This window comes from Mustela erminea, chromosome 3, assembly GCF_009829155.1.
Source record: "Mustela erminea isolate mMusErm1 chromosome 3, mMusErm1.Pri, whole genome shotgun sequence".
NCBI classification, from domain to species: Eukaryota; Metazoa; Chordata; class Mammalia; order Carnivora; family Mustelidae; genus Mustela; species Mustela erminea.
Window position 1 is genome coordinate 27294811 of NC_045616.1, and position 26373 is coordinate 27321183.

Below are 26373 nucleotides of genomic sequence, written 5' to 3' on the forward strand. Positions count from 1 at the left end.
CACTTAATTGAATCATTGTCCAAGCTCGCTCACCATTGTCTCCTGGCCCTTCGTTTTGGTTCCTGGTCTTTGGAGCTTGCGCATTTGCGGAAGGTAGAGCAATTAAGTCAGCATCTGCCACTGGCTTTCTCAAACTCAGCCAGGAAATATCTGGGCCACCAACCAGGACTTTGCCAGCAGTGCCTTTGCCATCTCTCGTGACCAATTCTTAATTTTCCTCACCAGAATTTTAATAAACAAATGAGAGCACTGTCCAAGAATGATGTGCGGTAGCTTCTAAAGGGGCACACTGGCCCAGGTTTTCCCATCCCTCCCCAGATTCTGCGTCAGTCAGCAGCAGAACTCACGCAGAGAAGACAGAATTTTAATCTATTTTATGAAAACCCCAAATTGATGTGCTTCTCCTGAGCTGAAAAGAATGCTCTCTGATAATCTTGCTAATTATCAGGTCCTTGTCACAACTTCCTTCCACTGCCCTCACATCACCGTCCTCCCTCTTGCAAACACAGTGACACCCCGTCGTTTCTGTGCCGCTCTAAGTCATTGCTTGCCACCGAACTAAACTGGGGAGTTGAAGTTTAAAGAGAAGACCCGGGGTATAAATATTAGTGTGTGCGCATTTGTGTGAAGATTAAGCACAAGTCAGGATTGCTTTTATAAAGAGACAGATCTGGTTACACACCTGGGTTCTTCCATGAACTCTCCAGTGACCCCGAGTTGAGGTTGTATTTGCAGACCCCAAGGCAGTTGTGTATTTATTAAAACATGCAGGCAGCTTGCTGCCTTCTCTGCATGTTTATGCCAGGATCAAGTCTCCACACCGTACAGTAACCTTGGCCTCAAGAACTTAATTCCTGAGAGGACAGTGTATCCTGCGTTTTCTGAACTGACAGAGATAGTAACAGATGCTCTCCCTGCCACAGAGGATTAGTGTGAAGATGAAAGTAGGTAATTGATGTAGCACTTTGAAGAGTTTCAAGTGCCACAGAATTAGGAGCAACAATTACATATCTTCTCTTCTAATGTTCTGCTTAATCGAGCCCCAATGCTCCCAAAAGTGCGCTAATACTTGCCTCGGGTGGGGATAAAAACAAGAAAGTACGGGTTCTTGAAATGATATGGTTAATCCCGGAAAGGAATACTTGTTTGGGAATTAAAGTGCTTCAGAAGCTCTGTGAATTTTGTTTCCGTGGCCCCATGTGCGGGTCTCAGGGGACCCTGCAGCCAGAGCCCAAGGGTGCTGTTTGGAAAACTGAGAAAATGTCACCAGAAAGCTTTGGTCCTTCACTCACCATGCTGATTTGCCCTGAATGACACAGACGGTAATGACCAGGCAGTCTCTTTATTTATTTCAGACCTTATCAGTGCGGTCACTGCTCCCAGTCCTTTTCACAACCGTCCGAGCTGAGGAACCACGTGGTCACCCACTCCAGTGACCGGCCTTTCAAGTGTGGCTACTGTGGTCGTGCCTTCGCCGGGGCGACCACCCTTAACAACCACATCCGAACTCACACTGGAGAAAAGCCCTTCAAGTAAGTAGAGCCTACCCGCAGAACCTCCTTTTCTCTCAAGCTGTGCAACCATGGACACAGGACGATCTTTCTGGGTCTGTTTTCTCCTCAGAAAAATAAGAAAGCAGGAATAAGTCATTTTAAGATTCTTGCTAGTGCCCAAGGATCTATGTTTCTAGAGTTTAAGCTAGGAGCCCCCACAAGGTGCCACCTTTGGACCACCAGCAAGCCCATGACCATCAAGTGAGGTGACCCCGGTTTAGGACATCTAAAGAGTCATCCCTTCGGAAACTTGAATGTTTCAGGATTCTGGTGGATTCTGTCCTCCTCTTTTCCTCTCTGTTCAAGTGGCTTAAATCTGTGATAGCAGCCAACTTGTAGCTTTCCGAGTGTGCTCTTCAGATCTCAGAATTACTGTGTTGGTGACACAAAACCGAATGAAACACAACCACACAGGGGGTACATCCGAATTCTTGAGGATTCAGAGAATGTGGAAAAAGGTAGGACTAAACTCCAAATACTTTGCAAGGTAAGAGCTCCCCAGAGAGAGATTGTTCTAGATACAGCTCAATCATAAAAACAGCAGCCATTTGAATCGTGCAAGATGGCCTGTTCTTTCACTCACTCATCTGTTTTTGTATGTGCTGTTCATTCAGCAAATATTTATTGAGCGTCTGCTTTGGTGCTGGGTACCCAGCTAGGTGTAAAAGATATAAAGGTGAATGAGATTCACTCCCCCAGTCTTCCACATCATTTATTGGGGAGCCCAATTAATAAGCAAGTATTACAACATAGGATGAAAAGTATGAACATGAAGAACAGTAAGCTATATTCATACAGTGCTGCAGGGTAGCCCAGAAATGGAGTTCTCTGTGCTGTCTGGTGGACATGATGTTTAAGATGGGTTTTGAAGGATGAGTAGGAGTTTTCCAGGCATACAAAGGAGAGAGGCATTTCTGGCAGCCCACACAACATGTGGAAAGGCTTGGGAGTGAGAACCAATACTTTTGACTTGGTCGGTTGTGTCAAAGATCTTCCGGTGTCTCTGTGATCAATTCTTTTCTCTTCACCCCTCCACAAATCTCTATTCATTTGCCATCTTGGTTTTTCCTGGCTGGGAAGGAAAATTTGAAGAACAGAGATGTAGACTATTTACTTTCTATAAGACAAGATCAAGCAAGAAGAGAAATAATTCAGGCAGTGGGAGACAAATCCACTTGCTCCGTCTCAGCCAATGAGTCTTTGTAGAGTCTAATAGCCCATGATCTCCCTTTTGGACTTGTTGGTGTGGTCTGTTGTTGTCCCGGTGTTCGGCCTGAGGCTCAGCTTGTCTCAGGGTAGCAGAGTCTGCTGGCCTGGGTCTTGCCTGCCTCGGTGTCTGCCACCAGAGGGAAGAACTCATAAAAGCTGTCATCTTCACTTACCTCCCCACAATTTAGTTACCTTTATTCATTATCCTTAACTAGTTTCATCATGGTTTAATTTATGATATTGATAATCAAATGAGTTTTAATTTTTGTCTGTGTACATGGGTGCAGGTTGTACACTGCACAAAAACTTTTGACTAAGGGGACAGGAAGAGGTCGAAAATCAAACCTGCACTGTACCAGCCAGGTTGGACCTTCTGGGGGTTCTGAGAGCCCAGAGGGACTGCTTTTTTGCAATCTACCCTAGGGGCCAGTGGTTAGCACAGATGCTAGAGTTCCTGTCACAGGTGTTTTCATCCCGCACTGTGGACTTTGTCATTGCCCTCAGGCCTGACCCACAGATTCTGGCTTCATGACTGCTCTGGATGGGGAAAAGGGCAGTCACCCAAGTGCCAAGCCTTGGAGCAGGAAAGCTTCTCAAAAGCAAAGGTGCTGGAGGATTGACGATCCTTCTGGCCCCTTACGTTGGAGAGGGCAACCCGACGGAGAGAGTGCCAGAAATCAGATTGATTTTTATCTTGTTGCTCTGTAAATAGATTTTAGTAATTAATTGAAGAGGTTTCAGGGTCAAAATGGGAAATAGATTTCTATTAATGTTAAGGTGTTACTTATGTGTAACCTCGTTGACTCCACTCAATTTTTTTCCTCTAACATCCTGTTTTTGTCATGTTTCCAATAGAGTTGCCATTTTAACTTTAATTCATCAGATTAATATTTGAGGGGCTTTAATAATTGCATCTTTTTCCTTTCTTAAAGTATGTTTTTTGTGACCATCACCTAATTTCACTGGGAGAACAAATTAAGAAAATCATATGGTTTGGTTGAATTAGATTCTAGCTACACGCTCTAGTTCCTTCTGCTTCTACTCACATTCAGGTGGCTACATGCTGTATGTAGGGTGGGGTGGGTTTTATTTCTTTTGATTCATCAAATATATATTCCCAGGGGAGACCCAAGTGTATGGTCATGTAAATAGTGCAAGTTTTAAACATCTTCTAGGAAATGGAAAGCTCAGCCTTTCAGTATATACAATCAGACCATCCAGGATTGAACTATCCCAAGGGAGTTTTGGGAAGCTTCTCACCATAGCTCATGGATATCCATCCCACGGACATTTGTAAATATTATGAATATACCCTTTTTACAAGCTCATAAAAGAAACATTCAAAAAAACTTTTGTTGCCGATTAGTCAATAAAACGGATTTTGCCACAACAGTTAATTTTACTATTTCAACTAATGGGTATTGGCTTAAACAATGTTACAAAGGAGGGGAAGGACCTCATAAAGATGTAGACCCCTAAAGTGTATGCCTCGGGCAGCTTCCACGGAGATGCCCCAAATGGCTCAGCCCCCAGATTGTCCCACCCACCATGGCCCCAGAGCTCTTTCACAGAATTCGCAGGAGCCTGCCACAACAAGGGAGGGCCCTTTCCAACATCTGAAATCTTCTGCTGGGATGTGGGTGTCAGCAGATCAAGATTATTGCCATCCAAAGAAGGCTGGAGAAGATCTGGCATTAAGAGATCAGAGTCTCGGTCCAGGCTTTGCCTCGTGATCTGGTTGGCTGAGATCCCACCGGAATCCACTCCACCCCCAAAGCAGCAGGTTGGTCACGGGTCTGTTGGCAGGTGACCTGACTGTCTTGGTGGGACTGGAAGTCATTGACAGCAAAGGAACAAAAGCAAGGAAGAAGGAAGAATATTAATTGGCATCTCCAACTAACTCTTTCTAGTGAGGACTCCTTTCTCCTTCCCTGTTCCTAAACATAACCTCTGAAGATTTCAGACAGGCACTGCTCTCTGCTCTGCTCTGTCTGGATCCTTGTAAATTCCTCTGTGCTCAGCTTTGGAGCATGGGAAGACCAGGACTTCCCATATGAAAGGCTCTTCTCTGCATGTTTGTAAAAAGCAGGGGAAAATACTCATCAGTACATCTTTGCCTAAAGTAAAGAGTGGCTCATTATAAAATTAAAAAAAAAAATCCAAGGATATTCCAAAGAGCATCTGATATTTTTAACAAGACTTAGGCAACGGAGCAAATGAAAAGAGCACATCAGTAAATCGGCATTGAGCACTTTGTATCCCCAAACCCTGCACAGGCTGGTTCATTCAGTCCAAGACATATTTGGTGACAGGCCGCAGAGGCACAAAGGAAAGCTTCTTGAAGGTTTTCTTTGTAATGGAACTTGGTGTCATTTCGGCATCTGTCAATTTCCGCTGGTAATTGTTAGGCTCCCGGACCAATAATCCAGCCAACCATCACATAAAGCAAAGAATGACTTCAAATCTAAAAGGAAATCTAATCTAACTAAGATACCCAAACTGGTAGCGAGTTGGAGGCTTTCTATGTCCTGAAGTATTCAGATCTCTTTCCACTTCAGTGTCCCTGCGATAGCCCCTGGAAGGCTGTGACATCAGCACAGAGAGGAAGACCCCTGCGCAGGAGCCTTCCTTTGCTCCTGGCTCATTACCCCCATCTCTCCTTCCTTCTTATTCTGCTATGCCACATGAAGTTCAGGATCAGAGGCCCCCAGGTCCCCATCTGGGTTGGACCTCAGGGTTCATTAGATGCCAACTCAGACAAAGTCTAGCTCTGACTTGCCGCCCCAGGCTTTTGCATGAAGTATGTCTTTCTGAGGAGTTTTATTCAACTATAAAAAGACCTCAGGAAGAGAACTTTTCTAAAATGAAAAGTAATGAATGTAAAATGGAGGCTCTTCCTTTATTTTAAAATAATATTTTTTCAGGGCCCCTGGGTGGCTCAGTGGGTTAGGCCTCTACCTTCTGCTCAGGTCATGATCTCAGGGTCCTGGGATCAAGCCCCGCATTGGGCTCTGTGCTCGGTGGGGAGCCTGCTTCCTCCTCTCTCTCTGCCTGCCTCTCTGCCTGGTTGTGGTTTCTCTCTGTCTGTCAAATGAATAAATAAAATCTTTAAAAAAAGAAAAAGAATATTTTTTTCTATCTATTTCTCTCCACTTTCATAGTGGGTTGGTAAGAAACCAGCCCACACAGGTACACACATCTGCATGTGTTTTCATTCGCACTTGGAGGAGGTGATCCTTAGGTGATTTTTCAGTGAGCATCTCGGGAGCCCGACAGCGTGGACTTTGTAGATTTCCGATTCCGGGGGTGTAACCATCTGTGTGGCCACTTAGGCAAACAGCTAGAGAAAAGCCTAACTCGCCTCGGAAAGTCTCTGTCTAATCTAGGTATTTAATTATCACATAGAGACGTACACTTGGCCTTATATGAAGCACAGAACTTCCTATGTCCGATTCTTTTTTTCAAATACCCAGGATGAGAAGTGCAGAAACACAACCCCAGGTCAATGGTCTTTCCTTGTAAGTGTTCCAACAATTCTCTTTGAAGTGGATTCTAAAGCTTCAGAATTTTTTTTTTTTTTTACAAAGTAATATAATAATGTGAAAGTTTCTCAGCCGTGAAAGGTAGTATATTTGGACACACTGATCCAGTAACTAATCAGTTTTCTAATAAACAATCAGCAATTCGCTAACATGTCATCAGCACCTCGGGAGGCTCTGGAGAGAGGATGAGCTGCCCATGGACGTTAATGAATACACCAAAAATCATTAGCTGATCAATACTTCTGAGTTATTTTCATTGAGCTGATAGGTCTGATACATTAAAGCTGACATTATACATTTGTCAAGATCACAGTGCAGTTTTTAACAGTGGAACAGGCTGCTAAAAATATTCCTGGGAAGACAATCAAAGAAACACAACTTCTTCACCCTGACACATGCAGCTGGCACGGGAGCCCTGGAAAATCCCAGTGTGACGGTCAAGCCCCCAGCCTCCCAACATTAAAAAATAGACAAGAACACCCCAAAGTGGAGGGACATGTTTTTTTTGTTTTGTTTTTTTCCTTTTAGGTAAAGGCACTTTGTAGGGTGGACTTAAAAAGTCGGGGAGGGAAGAGAGGACTGTTCCCCAGATAACAGGGCATGTGGCACACAATGGAGTGGTGAAGGCTTTAGAGGTCTCGAGAGCTCTGCCCCAACCCCATAGCTCTGCCCCAACCCTCAGGGACCTGAGACTGAAGGTTGTGTTATTTTCAAGAGGGACAAGTATCTGCAGGGCTCCTGAATATCCTTTTCTTCAAAAGATTGAGGAGAAGACATTAAGGGGATGATGTGGTGGCCACAGTACCCCACCCCCCCCAACTGCCGCGGGTCTCGGCCAGTGCTCCAGGCAGCCCAGATGTGGAGGGCAGTGACAAGAAGGCACAGTTTGTGCCAGCTTGCTGCACTAGTTTGCGTGTGTGCATAACCAGAGACAATCAGCCAGGAGTCATAGCCACCGCGGGAAAGCTGGAAGCCACCACTGGACGTGTGTGCACATGCACACGCGTTAGTTTCTTTGTGGCTTGAGCAGCCATTGAGCTAGTGAGTGGGTTGCGTGGGAGATGGGTCGAGCTCAGCGTCGCTAGGTTACAAGTTTTTTGTTGTTGTGTAAGTTGAAGACAGGAGCTTTTCCAGAAGGAGGATGCCAGTTTTCTCCTCATCAGACACACTGACCCCCTAATTATGGCTTCCAGGGTCATTCTTGCCTGTACCTTCTCGGGAGGTGGATTTCTTCTGGCTGATGGTGAATTCGTCTCTCTTCCACCCCATGCTGTAGACAACTCTTTTAGCCGCCCCCCCGCCCAATTGTGGCTGCTTGGTGATACTTGTGCACCAAAGCAGCCACCCACCCCCACTGCCCATAGTCACGCAGACCGACGTCGCGCTCCCTCCGCCGTCCACATTCGGAGGGGATGGCCCTTGAGCCGCCGTGCCCGCTTGGAGGACAATTCCCCGATTTTAAATTAGCAGCAGGTGAAATTCTATTTGTCGTCCATTTCTCTTTGGGGTTACGGAGCAGAAAACTGCAGACAAGCTGCGGCTTTGATGGCTCACTCCTAAAAATCTCTTTTTGTTCTTTATCTATTTGAACTGACAGTGATCAGAGCTGCAGCAGGACAGGGCTCTCTGGAGAAATCACCTTCCCCCTGCCTATTGACAGATCCCTCTGTTCCGCACCAGACGGGCTTTGTCCCGTCCTGGCCCTCCGGGCCTGGGAAGGAGCCACCAATTAAACCTCTCGAGCCGGTAAAATCGGAAGCCACTTTGGAGTGTCGGTTCTCATTAGGCAGGATGAGAGGAAGCCCATCACCCTGCAGGCCCCACTCCCCGGTCTCAATTTTCTCTCTTGCCTCCACTAGGTGCGAGAGGTGTGAAAGGAGCTTCACGCAGGCCACGCAGCTGAGCCGGCACCAGCGGATGCCCAATGAGTGCAAGCCAATAACCGAGAGCCCAGAATCAATTGAAGTGGATTAACTGATTGACTGGTTGGAATTAAACTGCAAGGGAAGTCATGATTAAATGTCATGGACACTTAAGCAAAACCAAAGATTTCCTCTGAGCAACTTTCAATCAGTCCCAGAAAACCAAAAGCAGTAATAAAATAAGTAAGATGTTAAGAGATATTGATCCTGGCGTGGAAGTCCGACCAGGACAGAGATTATTTATTTATGACTAAGGATGAGACTCGTTTCAGTGGATGACTGACCTGGGACGACTCCCGTGTCCGGTCCCACCGTGTATTTGCTTTGTTTCTAAAAAGCTTTTTTAAACTGTTATTTAATACCAAAGGGAGGAATCCTGTGGGTTCTTCTGCCCACACTTGTGACTGGGAATGCACAGGGACTTCTTTCTCATTGCACCTTTTTTTAGTAGCATGATTCAAGGGGACCCATTGTACGGCAGCTCCCCCCACCACCCCCCCTTCCTGCCTCTTGGGTTCAAGGTGGGGAGGGGGCCGATGTGGCTGTCCCGCCGGGACCGTGGAACCAGACGCCAGAGCCTCCACTAGGTCAATGCCACCGTGGGCCCCGAGGCTGGTGCGTTTCTGTGTTTTCCTACGCACTTTTTACGCCACTCCTTCCCTCCGCCGGCCTGGCCTTGATGCAGATGAGCCTGGAAGAGGCAGAAGATGGTTCGGTTTCAGAATTCAAGAAGTGGGGACCTGCCTTTGGCCTGTCAGGATCTCAAAAACATTGAAAATGTACAGAGCTTCATAATACAGTATATTGTTCCGAAGCAGCTAGTCGAGAAGAGTTTGTTTTCAGTACCGTTTTAGCTTAAAAAAACAAAACACAAAAAATAAAGTTCTTCGGTCTGAAGCTGAAATAGAAGGTATGAGGCTTCAAGGAATTTTTTCGTTGTGTCTATGAAGGTGTTGAATGTGTGAGCAGGACGGGTGCCCAGCCCCATTGCCAGCGCCCTGTGGAGGCCATTTCCTCTTCCTTCCTCCCGTAGGTGAAGCCTGGGAGACCCCTTTCCTCCCTCTGCAGTGTCAGGGGAATGTTCCTGCAAAAATAAGGGACAGGAGCCCAGTCCAGGAAACAGTGAGAGGAGCCATCCCGGAGAGGGTTGTGATGAGAACAGACCGCGTGGGAACGGCTCCTTTTATCCATTGGAATTACCTTGTCCTCTCCTCTGGCCCTTGACAAGGCTCTTCCTTCATCATTAATCTGTTGAAAGAGAAGGGATGGTGTCCATAATTTCACTGTTTGGTTGAGTGCAAGGAAAGCGAGTGAACCTCAGCTGGTCTTTGGGCAGCCTGGAGGTCGTGCCTAGTCCCTCCAGGGCACATCCCACAGAATGATCGGTTACCAAGAACCGGCCGCTTCTGCCAGCATCACGGCAGGGACTGCATGCACCTTGTAGATGCCCTGATCACCCGACAGTGGGACACAGTCTTTTAAGAAACTCCCTTATCTTTTAGACCTCCCAGGGTCTTCCCGTAACAAATACATGAGACCCCGAACTCGCTCCTGGAAGGCAAGGGTACTTTGTGGTTCACTCTACTTGGTCTTCATGGATTTGGCTCTCAGAACATCTTCCTTCCCTTCTAAGTTTGCTTCTCTATCCCTTAGCACCCAAGTGTCCCATTGAAAGTGGAGGAACACAGGGCCTCATTAATTACATTTGTAACTTATTTATATATATGTTGTCAAAAAACAAAACCGAATCGAGGCAATAAGATCTGATTGGCTTTATTAAAGGATTCCTGAATTGGGCCATGTTCTAGCTTGCCAGTTCCCAGGAGTTGGGAGTAACTGAGTAGGAGGTTTTTATAGGAGGGAGGGTAGGGCAAGGAAGGTACCAGCAAAAGAAAAGGAAGGATTCTTTCAGGCCAGGACATCATCTTTTTTTTTTTTTTTTTTTTTTAAGATTTTATTTATTTATTTGACAGAGAGAGATCCCAAGTAGGCAGAGAGGCAGGCAGACAGAGAGGAGGAAGCAGGCTCCCTGCTGAGCAGAGAGCCCGATGTGGGGCTCGATCCCAGGACCCTGGGATCATGACCTGAGCCGAAGGCAGAGGCTTTAACCCACCGAGCCACCCAGGTGCCCCAAGACATCATCTTTTGGGGGAGAAAGGGACCTGCAGGATTTTTCTCATGCAGGTTACCTCGCTAGTGTAAGTCAGACATTCCAGATTGACTCTTAAAGGGTCATGTTTGTGGGACAGGTTAAAACTGTAATTAAATCTTAGTGGGCTCTCGTAGGGGCCAGATGGCTCCATTTGGGGCTTGTTATTTCTCTTTTCCACAATATATTTATATCTCAAAATAATCTGTAACATTGTGGGCTCCAAAGAGGGATTGGAACAATCCCGATCCCCATTGTCCAAGATAACCTAGAACATTCCCTCCCTGCATTCTTTTTGGTTTTTTGTCCTGGAACTCCAGCATTCTGTGCTCCTATGTAACCATTGCTGATAGAAGTGTTCCATCTGGTAGATCGGAATGTCTTCTGTTTTATAGCTCCTCGTCTGAAATGATGGGAGACATTTGCCAAAAATGTGTGCCACTGGGAAGGGTGGAAAGAACATGGAGCCATACGAATCCAAAACCTGTAAGAAAGTGTCAGATCGGCTATACAGACGAGTAAGCTGTTCTGTTGATTAAGGCAGAAGCATTTGGTTGTACGTTTTGAACGTGACGATGTACAGGGACGCACCTGCACATCCCTAACAGTTTCTTCCAGTGAGAACAATCAGTTCTACCGTTTGCCATATTTCACTCTTCGAGAGAAATTCACTCTTCTCCTTTCCCGTGGCCTCCACGTGCAGAAATTAGAAGATTTCACTCCTCCCTTGGTGTCTGCCACGGTAACTTTCCGTAACAGTGGTCTCTGTCACTCTTCGTGGTCTTGCCAGCTGACCCCAAGGTCCCACTTAGTATGGCGGTAGCCTTTTTAAACCAGAAGGTTCTTCTAGCTTTCTCCCCCCATTTAAGCTTATTCCCACCCCACCCCCATCCCTGCTTTCTTAGTAAGGCAGACTTTTGGCGTGTATTTCCCACCAAACTTGGCCAGAAGTATTTTCTCTTTAACAAATAGAAAATCGGGGACACTCCTAATGGTCACGTTGCTAAGCCATTGCCAGTTTCTAGCAGACTAGCTTCGGCTGTCTGTGTGTAAGACAGGTCTCCACTTGTAAATTGACTTAGAGTCCTGAAGCAGGTCTTGACATCGTTTGGGTCCCAGAGGCTTTTACGTGAAGTATGTACTGAAATAGAGGTTTCTCCTTAAAATCTCCCAACTGTTGCTTTAGTGTTTTTGTTTAAAAATTGGCAGATACTCACACAGGACCTGAAAATGGGTTGCAGAAACTGCAGTCACAAAGATTTGCCCGTTTCCCTTATTAGCAACTTCCTAATTCATGACAGCCTAAAGAGAGTAAAGGCTCTGAATGACTGAGACGGGGGGAGGCTATCTGCTGAATCGGTGTTTGACTCCTGGCAGATTCCCTGTGTGCTTTCTTCTCTCCAGGGTGAATATTTCTCCCCCCAGAATAAGATGTACCATCCTCACACATGCTCATTTGTCTAGCTAAGAGTCTGAGCCAAAGGGTAATGCCAAGTAGGGCTGCAAACATCACATTTCTAGAAAAATCTCGGTAACCTCAAGTAAGGCCAAATATTTTCCCCAGGAAATGTGCATGATTTTTTTTTCTTAAAGATAAGCTCTTTGTTTTGATTGTCTTTATCTTTAAAAGTGACTTTTTTTTTTTAAAAAAAAGGGGGGATATACTTTTACATAGTTATTGTGTGGATAATTCAAGTTGTGAACCTACATCTTGCAGAATTTGTATAATTTGATTCAGTTAAATATTTATTGAACATCCATTCAAATGCAGCCATTTGGTGGGGAAAAGAAAGACTTCCGGTGTAATATAACAGAAAAAGATTATGTTACCACTTCTCTCCTCCGAGGGCTTTATAGTTTATTGTGTTGTATCTTGGGAAAGCTTGATTCGAGTCTGGATATACAAAGATTTACTAACACTTGCCAGCTCGTGAATTCTTTGCATCAGTTGCCTCATTCCTCATTTCATTCCTTTCCTCAACACATATTTAGTGAACTCTTCCTTGAGATAAAGATCTCATTTTTGGTGTTCGCTTTCAGTGGCATCATGTAAGCAACTGTTGGCGGGAAAATGTGATTCTCCTTGTAAGTGGCTGGCTTGTGGCACAGGGATTGTAGTTTTCTACGCTGTTACTTTAGTGAAGTCCCAGAGATCGCTGCATCTGAGAATCAGAGAGCTGCAAACACAGCTAGAGACCAGAAGGTAGCGTATTTCAAGACAAGTGAAGATATGCCACTACCTTGTCTTTGGTTGGTCCACTGGACCAGTGGTTATTAGCGTCCGTGTCAAGATTCCAAGACTAGAGTCAGAGTGTTAGGGATTTGATGACCCTTTTCTACAGTGATAAAAGCTGTGGACAAACAGGGACGGGGTGGAGTGGCTCAGGGAAAGAACCATGCAGACCTGGTGTGGGTCCGAGAGGCCTCATGGGTGACGAGATTGACCATGCGGCCTGTGTCCCCAGCCCACACCCCAGGGTGTGGCTATGGGACTCTCAGAGGTGGGGGCCTCTCAGTTCTACTCAGGCATTTCAGAAAGCAAGTCAGCCTGGATATTCGCCTCTGGTTTATGGAGAGCAGTTGTTTGGTTAAGTTTGTTCTTGAACCTCACCGTCTAGCTCTCAATGCAGCTTCCTCTTCAATGGCGACATGTTTCAGGGCTCCAGGTCTCTGGTGCATCATTGCAAAACGAATTGGTAGCTATTAGTTGTAAGAGTTGTACATGTAAGAAGCTACTATTTCATTGGTTTTCATGGTAGAAGTAGCATCATTACTGTATTTGCACTGTTTTAAAAACCCAAACCCATGTATCTTCCGAGGTGTTGGAAATGGGAAACCTGGCGCATCTCACAAAAAGCAGGGCCTTTCTGGAACAGCACGGGGTTCGTGGGTCACTCTGGGCAGGCCCAGCAGCCTCGGGGCTCAGAGCGAGTCTGTCATTCTCTTACAAAGGCCATCTGCATAGAAGTCAGTCACGTTTTCAGAAATGTTCCTCTTTTCCTTTCTGGTTGTGAATTTAATTTTATTTCCCATAACATTTAGTGATTCCTGACATCAAATCTGGAAAGATCCTAGGAGATAAACTTCTTTAAGTGAGAAACGGCACATTCCAGAAATGTTATTCATTTGTCAGGAGCCTTTCAAAAGGCAAAGAGGTTTGGAGACATTTTACGAAGTGATATGACGTTTGCGTACTTACGCACCTGAGAGTCTGAGGTTTTCCCCATCACTGATACTTACCTGAACTACCACAGAATAACAACATGGAGTCCCGGGAAGATCCACATTTTAGGCCTCTCAAGATTAAATTCTGGGGGTGCCTGGGTGGCTTAGTGGGATAAAGCCTCTGCCTTCGGCTCAGGTCATGATCCCAGGGTCCTGGGATTGAGCCCCGCATCGGGCTCTCTGCTCAGTGGGGAGCCTGCTTTCCTTCCTCTCTCTCTCTCTGCCTGCCTCTCTGACTACTTGTGATCTCGGTCTGTCAAATAAATAAATAAAATCTTAAAAAAAAAAAAAAAAGATTAAATTCTGCAAACCCAACGATCAGCTGTCAGGGACAACTGGCTGGGGAGAGCCAGACTGGGAAGGATATTGCTTTACCTGCGGAAGCCTTGCCACAGGTGGTTAGCCTGTAACTCGTGGTTGTGTTTAACATCGAAAATATTTATTTAGTTTCTCCTTTGAACTAATGGATGTCAGCTATTTCACCAGATCAATATAAAAAGCGACAAGAAACAAAAATATGTCAGAAAACAGGGTAAAGACGTAAAACTACTGAACTATTTTCCCTCTGTATCGAGATGCTACCATTGTGCTTAAAAGAACTCTGTTGAGGGACACCTGGGTGGGTGACTCTGTTGGGTTAAGCGCCTGACTCTTGATTTTGGCTCAGGTCATGATCTCAGGGTCATGAGATCCAGCCCCGCATCGGTCTCTGCACTCGGCGTGGAGTCTACTTGGGATTTCCTCTCTCCCTCCCCCTCGGCCCTTCCCCCACCTTAAAAAAAAAAAAAGAATCTTACGCAAATTGTAATAGAAAAATGAAGTGAGCTTATTCTCCAGTTGTTGACAGGGATACTGAGAGCAATGTATACCGTGCCATCACTGTCAGGCACTGTTAGGGCTTGACGTGGATTATCTGATTTAATCCTCAGTATCTCTACAACCAAGATACTATCATTATCCCATTCTCATATGTACTTCATCTTAGCAGCTTCTTTACCCTGCCGCCTGCCCCCCCTTCCCTCCTGCTCTAAGACCACATACCAGGGGCACCTGGGTGGCTCAGTGGGTTAAGCCTCTGCCTTCTGCTCAGGTCATGATCTCAGGTCCTGGGATCGAGCCCCACATCAGGCTCCCTGCTCGGCAAGGAGCCTGCTTCCCCGTTTCTGCCTGCCTCTCTGCCTACTTGTGATCTCACTCTCTCTGTCAAGTAAATAAATAAAATCTTTAAAAAAAATAATAAAACCACATACCAGTAATTTTTTTTTTAACAAGGAAAACTTTCTTCAAGCTTCTTTTTGAGAACAAGAGCTTTGTCAAAGGAAAAGACACAACCATCCTGTGTTTCTAAAATGCATTTCTGAAAGCAATGCTGAGATACTCTTAAAATACATACATGGTAGTTGCTGATTTTGTAATCACCAAACCCCTGGTGTTGGACGGCAGAATTTCAAATATCCCAATGCTGGCCGCCATTGTTTTTGTTTTTTCTAAACATGCAACTAAAATTCTGTGTTCAAAGAAAAAAAAAAATCCTCTCAAGCATGCGATGCACATGGGAGCCAAATGGCCACCGGCAGGAAGGCAGATTATGTTGGGCACTGGCCAAACAAGAGCTAGGCTAGAGCACTATTGACAGGCGAAAACACATCCTGAGCAGGGCTAAGTGAAATCTAGTTTTCTTTTGTTCTGAGGAAATGCTAAGTGAGTTACTTTTCAGGCATCAGTGGAGTAATTATGTAGTCGTGTCCATTAAGAATATGAGCTTATGTGGTTAGCCTGTTGGTTTAGAGCAGTGAGGTAGAAAGATTGGAGTCCTTACGGCTTTGGTCTGTCAAAGGCACAAACAACGGAGTTGAGGTACTCGGGAGCCAGGTCACATTCTTAGGCCCAATCTAGAGACTATTCGTGAGGCGTGTTCAGAAAGTTGACACAATTTCTTCACGAACTGCTTTGCCAATTCTTGACCACGCCATTGAAACCACAACGTATGCTACTTTTTTTGTGAATTCAGATTCTAACAGGCTTATTTGTTTGTCAAAAGGATGAACACGTTTTCCCCATCAGTCAGACCTGGTGGGTTCCAGCTGGTATCTCCTTTCTTTTGAAACATCTCTGTTGGTGTCTTTCTACCTCTAAGCTTGGCATATCACTCCTGACTGAAAACAATCCTAATAGAAACTTCAGCCAACTGAAGGGGTGGTCTCTACAGCAGAACTCTTTTTGTCTGTTGTGTTTTTTTTGTTGTTGTTTTATTTTTTGTTTTGTTTTTAAATCATGTCACGGCAAGTGATCACCACATGTGAGGGAGAGCAGCCATTTAGACTGAATGTCTGCCTCCTCACACTGTTGATTCCCCCAGTCAAGCCTTGTCTAAAAAACCAAGCCTCATAGACTCCCTTTCTCTGAATGATCCAGTATGCTTATTTGAGTGTTTCCCGACTGGGAGAGAATGAAGTAGCAAAACCAGAGGCAAAATTCTTCTCCTGGGAAGTTCTAAGTACTCTGTGAAAGATGCTGCCTCTGGTATAATCGCGAAGGCCCAGGTGGTGACTCCGACATTAAGAATTTTGGCTCACATCAACAGACTTATTTTGGAAACCTGATGTCCCCAAGTTAATTTATTTTGTTCTCTTCAGGGAAGGCTTCCAGCTTTGTAGCAAGCTAACAGAAGTGTTAGATATTTAAGTGTTATGAGGGCACTGTGTCAACTTCCTGAATATGCTAATTTTAAATTTCTTGTGAAAAAAAATTTATTGTGAATTCTCCCTCTTGGAATAGAAATATGACTCTCTAACTTCCCACCAAATAAAATGTTAGGGGTAGTGCTTCTTTTGGGTTCTTCTTTTTGAGTTTGGAAAGTTTAAACAAGTCAGTCAAGAGAATGAGGAGAAGCTCGCTGTGGTGTTGAAAATTTGTTGTAAGAGCCCTTGATATGACCGCTTGCCCTTAGAATGGTCAACAATTTGTTTATGTATTTAAATCTTATTAAATTCACATCTTAAAAAAAAAAAAAAAACACTACAGGGCGCCTGGGTGGCTCAGATGGTTAAGCGACAGCCTTCCGCTCAGGCCATGATCCTGGAGTCCTGGGATCGAGTCCCACATCGGGCTCCCAGCTCCACGGGGAGTCTGCTTCTCCCTCTGATCTTCTCCCCTCTCATGCTCTCTCTCATGGTCTCTGTCTCAAATAAATAAATAAAATCTTAAAAATAACAAAACCAAAAACACTACAAAGGACCAATGAGATCATCTCCCTGCAGCTGTATTCTTATGATAGAATCTATTGGGGTTACATTATGTTTAAATGAAAAGCAGGCACACACTTAGAGATAATCGGCCAAGGAATGTAAATATATTTGATGCATAAAACACTCCTGCACTGACTTGATCGGCCCATGGGTTCTGCCTTCCCAGTCCCACATTGGTCATTTTCCCAAGGGCAAGCTCTTCGATTCCAGAGTCAGTCAACAAACTGATTCAGGAGTAGATATCAACAGATTCTTCTTGGGAAAGTGTTAGCTAGACGTTGGGATGAGGTAGTTTGTGGAAGTCGCTAGCAGAAAGACTGTCATAATTCAGCCCTTTGGTTTGATTTGAGTATTTCTGAGGTTGTTCTTTTCCTCATTCCTCCTCCTCCTGCTGCTCCTCGAGTGGGGAGCCTGACCCGGGGCTTGATTCCAGGGTCCCAAGATCCTGACCTGAGCTGAAGGCAGACACTTAACCGACTGAGCCACCAGGTGCCCCCAGAATATTCAGTTTCAAACTAACTATATAATAAATAATTAGCATGTAACAAATCTATTAAAGCATGGAGTGATCTTACAAGACCTCCTATCAGTTTTCCCTGCCTTCAGGTAGCCAGTGGGTATACATGCACACACAACAATTATATGAGATAACAATTTTATCTGTAGCATCCTTACTAAAAGAATTTCAAGCTTCCATATGCATTCTCTTAGTTTTTACTATCCTCTTTCCCAGTGTAAGGGGTTGAATGGTACCTGTCCCCCAGCCCCTGACCAAAAAGTAGGGGGAAAAAATGTCCACCCAGACCTGTGAACGTGACCTTACTTTGGAAAAGCGTCTTTGCAGATGTAATTAAGGATATCAAAATCGTCCTGGTTATCCAGGAAGGTCCTGAAGCTGAAGGTGCACAGAGCAGGCCATGTGAAGACAGAGGCAGAGGTTGGAGACTTGTATCCACAAGACAAGGAATGCCTGGAATCCCCAGAAGCTGAAAGAGTCAAAGATTCTCCCCTAAAGCCTTGGGAGGGACCGTGGCCATGTTTACACCTTGATCTCAGACCCCTGAAGCCCCCAGATTCTTTTTGCGCTAATTTGTTACTGCAGACATAGGAAACGAATATACTCTGTAGTTCCTAACCAAGCTTCTTGCAAACAGTGAAGGAGCAGTCAGATTTATCTTTGGGAAATTCTCTCACCAAGATCATTTAATTTGCTTATATTCTTATCAGCCAAAGAAGTCTTGTGACTTTTGCCGTGCAGAATGACAGCATTCTATCATGATAACCATTTCTAAGTTAATGAAGTACCTGCATCTTTATGGAATCTGTGTTCTGCTGACTCTCGGGATCAGCAAGCTTTTTTTCAGACTTTGGCTAAACATTCTTTGCTTTTCAGACTTCTGTCGTTTATAGGGAATATAACAGAAAAGAGCCTATGTGTAACCCACTGGTTTTAGGTATGTTTCAAAAGTTATACATTTGCAATAATAAAATTTGAAAACTCAAAATAATTTTTTAATGTAAACTATGGGAATAATAACATATTCTCCACGTTGTCTTCCTGGATATCTTGAGGCATAGGTCTGCTTCTGTCCCTGATTGGATGTTTCTTTTTCTCCCTTTACATTTAGAAACACTTAATTCCAATTTTAAGTTGGAATAATAAAATTTTAAATTTATATAATAAAATAATAAAATTTTAAACTCAAAATAATTTTTTAATGTAAACTATGGAAATAATAACATTTAAATGAAGTCTTTCTCCATATTGTCTTCCTGGATATCTTGAGGCATAGATCGGCTTCCGTCCCAGATTGGTTCTGTCTCTTTTTCTCCCCTTTCATTTAGAAACACTTAATTCCAATTTTAAGTTATTGTCAATGACAGCAGATATTCAATGGCTCTGTCAGAGTCGTCTACATTTGGGTTATGCACAAACCTGGGAATTAAGAATATTTCCCTGAAAATTATGTTTGGAAGTGTGTCAAAACCTAACCTGAAGAAAATACACTGTTTTGAAGTTGGAAATTTGAAATTCCATCTCAAGAGTTATAAGCAAATGGTTTCATAATCCACTGTGGCCGTGCATGTAGCTGGGGAAAGTATTTCTTCCTGTTCTGTTGTAGTATCTGTTTATGCTCTTGAACTGTGCCTGATAATACATCATTAGTATTTCTTCTCCAACAAATGATAAAAAATGATCAAATATCAGAAAATCTCTCAGCCATAAGATGTTTGCATTCCAGTTTTGTCTTCTTAAGAAATTATAGTTAGGACTTAAGACTCACAATATCTTAGGACTTCTTGTAGAATTACAGTGTTCTCAAATTACAGGGCATGTTATGAGCAGTTTGTAAAAATACAGCCCACCAATTCTGAAGTGCATTTAAAAAAGTGCATCCCTTGGAGAATAAATCTTGGGGGAAAGCATGTTCAGTCACCAGAACGGTCTTTTGCTTTGCCGGTCTTTGCATTCATTCCCTTTGTCCTGTGAATGTGGAGTTGTGGCCAGTCCCAAGGCAAGTGTAGACTGTAGTTCCCATCTCCAGTGTCGGATGGCTTGTACCTTGTTGTCAATAGTGTGCAGTAGGAGGGAGCGTGTGTCAGTTCAGAACCTCGTTCTGAACCTCGCTCTCAACCTTGCTTGCCAAATTCAACAGAGCTGCCAAGCTAATCCCCAGATGATTCCAGCTGTCTGAGCAAAACATTGTGGCAGGTCACAAAGGTTTTGTGATTCTCTGTAACGTGGACTAACCGTGGCCATAGATGACCACTATTAAGTCCACACAGCTCAGTGCAGGCCATCAAAGGGCTTAAATTTACCCCTTTCCCACTGAATGTCAAGAAGACATTCAGGGGCTGTGAGTTGAGGATATTTGCAATTTTCATTATTGTCTTCAACATTTATTTAATTGAGATAGAGAGGCATATTTTGGGGTACTGTTCTTTGGGAATAAAACCAGGTATGGATTGACAGTTATTTAATAATTGCCTATTGTTTTACTGTTTTATTCTTGGCACACACATCGGTTCACACTACACCAATACTCTAATGAGTCTGCCTTTTCTATTGATGTCATAACTCATCAAATAATTATGAACCAAAACCTTTTCTTCATCTGTTGTATTTGCTTTCAGTGTGAATTCAAACAAAAGTCCTCATACGTTTCTCCCTCATATATGTACATATACGGGTTACATTGTACAACAGCATCTTTGTCCAACTGTAAGGTGAAATATCTTAGCACACATCATGTCTACTGATTCGACAAACATTTATTTTACAACAAGCATCCTGGACCAGGCCCTGCCTCCAGTGCTTTACTGTATTGCCTAACTTAATCCTTTTAGCAGCTCCACACAGGTCAGAACCGGGAGGTAGAGGTGGGCATTCTAGCTCTGGATTGGCATTCTAGATCATGACCCACGCAGATGATTGTTGCTCCACACTTCATGTCATAGTTATTATGTGACACCCACAGTGCTGTTTGAAAAGGGAGATTTTCACTGGCACGTTTTGCTTTCAGGGACACGATTAGCAGTCAGGGAATACATAGCTGGCTTTCCAAATTTACCGGCAAAGGTGTGACTTGTTTTGCTGTAGGACACCCCTTTAAATAATGTCTCTGTACTTTTGGTCTCCCTGAGGCCCCAACAGCATGTCTGGTAATCTTTTACTGTCAAAATTATTCTGTACTTGTTCTAGAAAATTGCTGGTGGTTTTTTGGAAAGATGCTTGCACTGTGTTTATGAATAAGGGGAAGGCTTGAGATGCTTCCTAACCCGATATGATAAAATTTCATACCATAAGGTACTTGAGAGGGGGTAAATGGATAGACGATCATACGAAATCTTATTTTCAGATGTTTTATACTGGGATTCATTCATCCTCGCCCATATAGATACATATTTGCTATTGGTACTTGAGTTCTGGTGATCAGTTACATTCATGACATTATCCTGAATTGTGTATTTTTTTTTTTTTACTTCTTTTGCACTTTAGCATATCTGCCACTGTGGAGTTACTCTGTGTGTGTGTGTGTGTGTGTGTGTGTGTATGTGTGTGTGTGTGTGTGTGTGTCTATGAATTGGTGATAGAATGAGGCATAATTGAGAAGCATCAGAGGTCAGAGTCCATAGTCTCAAGCCAGTTTGCCTGAGGTCACATGCCATATCCAATGCTTAAAAATTAGGTGACCATTAGCTAGATACATAATCTCTCTCTGACTCAGTTTTCTCACCTATAAAATGGGGATAGTAATAATACATGCCTCCTGGGATCAGTCTGAAGAATAAATGTATTCACTCAAAACAGTGTCTGGCATATACTAAGTGCTTTGTAAATATTTGCCATCTAACCAATAAAAATGTATGTATAACAAAAATGAAAAATACAGATTTAGATTTTATAAATGTGAATGTACAAATATCATGAAAGATCAGCCTCCTGTTACCTGAAAGGTACCCATGACAGTTTAGCTACCTGTCATCCTAGTGGTGGGTGTGTAATATTTAAGAATATAATGGTTACTAAGAACAGAAAGGGAATTTTGCAAAAGCCATCATCAATGTTACATCGGCCATTTGTGCCCTGAATCTCAACAAAGTTGTCTCCGTACCTTTTGCACAGAAATCACCAAACTACTAAGGGATCACACTCCAGGTACTCTTGCTGGATAATCACGTCTCCCAAAATTCAGTGACTTAAAATGATCTTTGAATTTTGCTCACAATTTTGTGGATGAGGACTCTGGAAGGGCTCTGCTGGGCAGTTCTGGTTTGGAATCTGTCAAGCACTTGTAATCAGTAGAGGCATGGGGCTGGGTTAGCTGAAGCTGCACTGGGGTGGCTGGTCCCCATGCTCTGTGGTGTGGTTGACACTTGATGCTGGGTGTCAGTTGGGAGCTCAACTGGGACTGTGGACCAGAGCTGGACATGGCCATCTTCCGGGAGTTTGACGTGTTACTCCAGCTTCCCCCAGAGTGAGCCTCTCAAGAGGACCAGCACTGGAGTTCTTTTGACTGAAACTCTTACAAACCTGCCCAGATTCAGGGAGGGGAAACTGACCCTCACTTCTCAGTAGAGGAATGTCCAAGAATTTGGGCGCCGTGTTTTTAAAGTGACACACACCACTTAACTAAATTTCAGCAATGACAGAAACCTGCGGGAACATTCTTCTGTGAGATGTATGTCTAGACTATTCAATCCCAGTTTCCTTAATTCTTCTTCAAAGACTCGTGTTTAACCTTTGAGCCATTCACAGAGATTATTCTGGGCTGTTCTTAATAGAAATAGCCCTGGGCCAAACAAAGAGACCTTGGAAATCAGCTAAAACTTTGAAAGTGTGAGGAGAGTCTGGTAGACTTTCTTAAAGTCATTGGTAGTGTTTTCATCTCTCTCGGAGCTAGAACCCTCACTGGGTCTACAACCACAGGGCATTGAAGTAGCTCCCTGTAGGGCCTGCATAGGATCGACTCAGCAGTGTTGAAACATCACCTTTCCTTAAACTTGGGCAATGAATTTGCTGTCTCCTGGCCCTTCTGCTTCTCCCAAGTGAATTTTGCACGTGACTCTGGAAAATTAATTCCTCCTTCACACCACTTTCCATTTTGTTCCGCCTCATGTACTGGGCACTCCTATGTAAAGTTTCCCTGGCTCTGAGTCTTAAAGGGCCTCTTGGCTGAGCCTTCCTTTTTTAGGAGCAGAGAGGGACCTGACCTAGTGAGTTCCAAGTATGAGGGCACCACCCACATAAAGCAGGCCAGAAAGCAACTGGCCTAAGAGAAATTATTCTTAGATGAATCCATATGGAAATGGGCCAAAACCTACAGCTGGATGAATTCTGTTCTCAGGTTTAGAAATAGTTTGCTCTCTGAAAGTTGACATTGTCCATGGAACAAATATATTTGGTATCTCCCTTTGCTGTTGACTAGGAGAAACTTGGATAAATTTACTTTGGAGCTAATAACAAAAGGCTACTCATCCCTCAACTGAGAAAAATTAACCGAATTCTACGTAGAGGTTCCTTGGGTCTCACAAAGGGAGATTAGAAGAATCATGGGTAGGTTTGGTTCATTTTCTTTGAGAAGACCATTTCCCATAGCTAAGAGCTTACCTCCAGCATCTCACTCTGCCTCCCCCTTGCTAGCTTGTTTTCCATTTAAGATGACTTTCCTGCATGGCGTCTTCATGTGCACCAGGACACCAACCTAGGGAGGCATGTTACTCTTCCATGAGCTGTGTCTCTGTGAACGTGAGCCAGGCAACCAAGAAGCCAGGCCTGAATCTGGCCTCCTGCCCTCCCCTGCTTTTGGCAGGAGAAGACTTAAGGAGTCAGAGCTCATCCCAGTTTCAAGGACCCATAAAACCTCCAATTTTCATTCTATAGCATTTTGTTACAGTCCTTTTCCTTCGAGCCATGTTTCAAAAGAGCTCAAACTCCACAGCCCCGACCCTGGGATGTGAATGCGAGTCTTCCTGGCTCTGTGGTCTTCTGGCCAACCATGAAGCCTCCTTCCATTAAAAACAAAGGAGATAAGAGGCAAAGAGCATCTTGCCCATCAACAAGAACGTCAAGACAACATTTCAGAAAATGCTAATGTCTCAAACCAGACGGAGTTCATGTCCCTGAAAGAGATAGGAAAATCTGGAAACACAGGAAGTGAAGCTCGGGCCAACCAGTGCGGTTGGGTTTTCCAAATCATAGCCTCACTGCGCCCATCACCAGGCTTTATCCTACCCTCTACCATCACCTATCTACTTGAACTGACACCGCCCTCAGCCCCTCTTCAGAGTAATCCGACTTAACGCAGGTGGAGGCATCCAATCTGGGGTGGCATTCTCAGCCTCTTTTCATTACCCAAATGTACTTAGTTCAAAGTAAATCTTTTATTTTCATTTTTTTTAAACTGTGGTAAAACATATAGAAGATCAACCATCTGGATCAATTTCAGGTGTACAATTCAGAAGCATGAAACATACCATACAACCTTCATCACCGCCCATCTCCAGAACTTTCTACAGCTCAAACTGAGACTCAGTGCTCAAAAAACATGAACTCCCCACTCCTTCCTCCTCCTAGCCCCCCGCAACTACTGGTTCACTCTGCCTTTCTGTGAACTGGACTCCTCTTCGTTCCTCAAATGAGTAAAATCATGGAAAGTTTTGTCCTTCTGTGACTGGTAGATTTTACTCAGCATCATGTCGTCAAGTTTGACTCATGCCATAGCATGTGTTAGAACATCCTTCCTTTTTGAGGCAAATCAGATTCCATTGTATGTACATGTTACTTTTTTCTTTCTCTTTTTTTACCCATTCATCCAGTGATGGATGTTTGGATTGTTTCTACCTTTTGGCCATTGTCAGTGATGCTGGTGGGTGTGCAGATATCTCCTGAAGATTCCCGTTCAAATTCCTCTGGGTGCATACTCAAAAGTGGAATGCGAGATCATGTGGCAATTCTGTTTTGGGGGTTTTTTTGTTTTGTTTTGTTTTGTTTAATATTTTATTTATTTATTTGACAGAGACAGAGAGAGAAGGAATACAAGCAGGGGGAGTGGAAGAGGGAGAGGGAGAAGCAGGCATCCCGCCAAGCAGGGAGCCTGATGTGGGGCTCAATCCCAGGGCCCTGGGATCATGACCTGAGCCGAGGGCAGATGCTTAATGACTGAGCCACCCAGGTGCCCCGGCAATTCTGTTTCTAATTTTTGATGAATTGTCATGATGTTTTCCATTGTGATGGCATCTCTTTGTACCACCACCAGCAGAAAAGGTTACAGGCTGTCACATCTTTTCCAACGCTTGCTGTCCTCTGCTTTTTTGATAATAGCTGTCTTACTGGTCTGACGTCGTATCTCATGATAATTCTGATGTGCATTTTTTCCCCCTGCTGGTTAGTGCGGTTTAAAGCACCTTCGCATGTGCTTATTGGCCATGTGTGATATCTTCTTTGGAGACATGTCTATGCAAGTCATTTGCCCATTTTTAGACTGGTTTAGTTTTCTTCTTGTGGAGTTGTTAGGGTTTAGGATATTCTAGATATTAACTCCTTATCAGATATGTGATTGACACATATTTTCTCTCATTGTTTGGGTTGCCTTTTCACTCGGTTGCTGCTTCCTGTGATGTATAAATTTTTAAAATTTTTATAAAGCCCGAAGTATCTATTCTTTCGTTTTGTTGCCTGTATCTTGGGTGTCACATTGAGGAAATCATTGCCCAATGTAATGTCATGAAGCTTTCCCCTATGTTTTCTTCTAAGAGTTTCATAGCAGTAGCTCTTATGTTTAGATCTTTGGTCCATGTTTTTAAAGGTTATTTTTAAAGAGAGAGAGAGAGAGGGGGGCGCCTGGGTGGCTCAGTGGGTTAAAGCCTCTGCTTTCGGCTCAGGTCATGATCCCAGGGTCCTGGGATCGAGCCCCGCATCGGGCTCTCTGCTCAGCAGGGAGCCTGCTTTCCTTCCTCTCTCTCTGCCTGCCTTTCTGCCTACTTGTGATCTCTGTCAAATAAAGTTAAATAAATAAATAAATAAATAAATAGAGAGAGAGAGAGCATGAGCAGGGGGCCAGAGGGAGAGAGAATCCCAAGCAGACTCTGCTTAGTGCAGAGCCCAACACAGGGTTGGATCTCACAACCCTGAGATCATGACCTGAGCTGAAGGCAAGAGTCGGAGGTTTCCTTGACTGTGCCACCCATGTGCCCTTGTCTTTGATCCACATTGAGTTGTCTATATATGGTATGGGGTCAGGGTCCAAGTTCACTCCTTTGCACATGGATATCCAGTTTCCTCAGCACTATTTGTCGAAAAGAGTGTCCCTTGCCACATCGAATGGCTTTGGGACCTTTGCTGAAAATCACTTGACCATATATATGAGGGTTTATTTCTGAGATAGTGAAGTAATTCTTGACTTGTGGGTTGTGTCAATGATCACAGAATCCCCTCTTGCTCCTTTGGACCAGAGGCCAGACACAGAGGCCCCCAGGATGTCCTAGAATATTTGATTCATTAAGACCAGTCCCTTCACCCATGGGCAGCTTTGTGGGGGGCATAACACTTCCTCCTCTATGAAAGATGTATACTGCATTTTCCAAGGAAGTGAATGAACACAGCCCTGGAAACGCTAGTGGATTGAGGTAGGAGGGAGTGTAACAGACAAGCCCTCATCTTTGTGGCTAGTGTTAGAAAGTGGAGACAACAGATGCCTTCCGGGTGGGTAAAGGCATGGAGTTTGGGGACATTTCCCAGACCAGGTGAAGTCCAGCCTGAAAGCTGAAGAAAAATCAGAATTACTTGTCTGAAGAGCTGGAAGGAAATGTTTCAGGAAAGGGAACAATACATTCTTGAGTCTTTTCTGGCCTTCTGAATATACTTTGGTAATACCAAGAGCTCCACAGAAATAAAATGATGTTTCCTTAATGTGTCTCCCTCCTTAGACCCGAAGTTTCCCTGAGGCAGGACTGTGTGAGATGCACCTTTGCACCTTCAGTGCTGAGCCTGGAAATTCTGCCCAGAGCTAGAGGACAATACAT

At 44.1% G+C, this 26373-nt stretch overlaps 1 protein-coding gene across 2 annotated transcripts in view; it reads left to right on the forward strand.

Annotated features, from left to right (window-relative positions):
• PRDM6 (PR/SET domain 6) overlaps window positions 1-9969 on the forward strand; it is a 103950-nt gene extending 93981 nt beyond the window's left edge. For both annotated transcript variants that reach the window (XM_032335483.1, XM_032335485.1), the window contains 2 exons: window positions 1356-1532; window positions 8164-9969. In XM_032335483.1, coding sequence (XP_032191374.1) covers window positions 1356-1532; window positions 8164-8278 — 292 coding nt within the window. In that variant the 3' untranslated portion in view covers window positions 8279-9969. The remainder of the gene's footprint in view (window positions 1-1355; window positions 1533-8163) is intronic.
• The last annotated feature ends 16404 nt before the right edge of the window (window positions 9970-26373 follow it).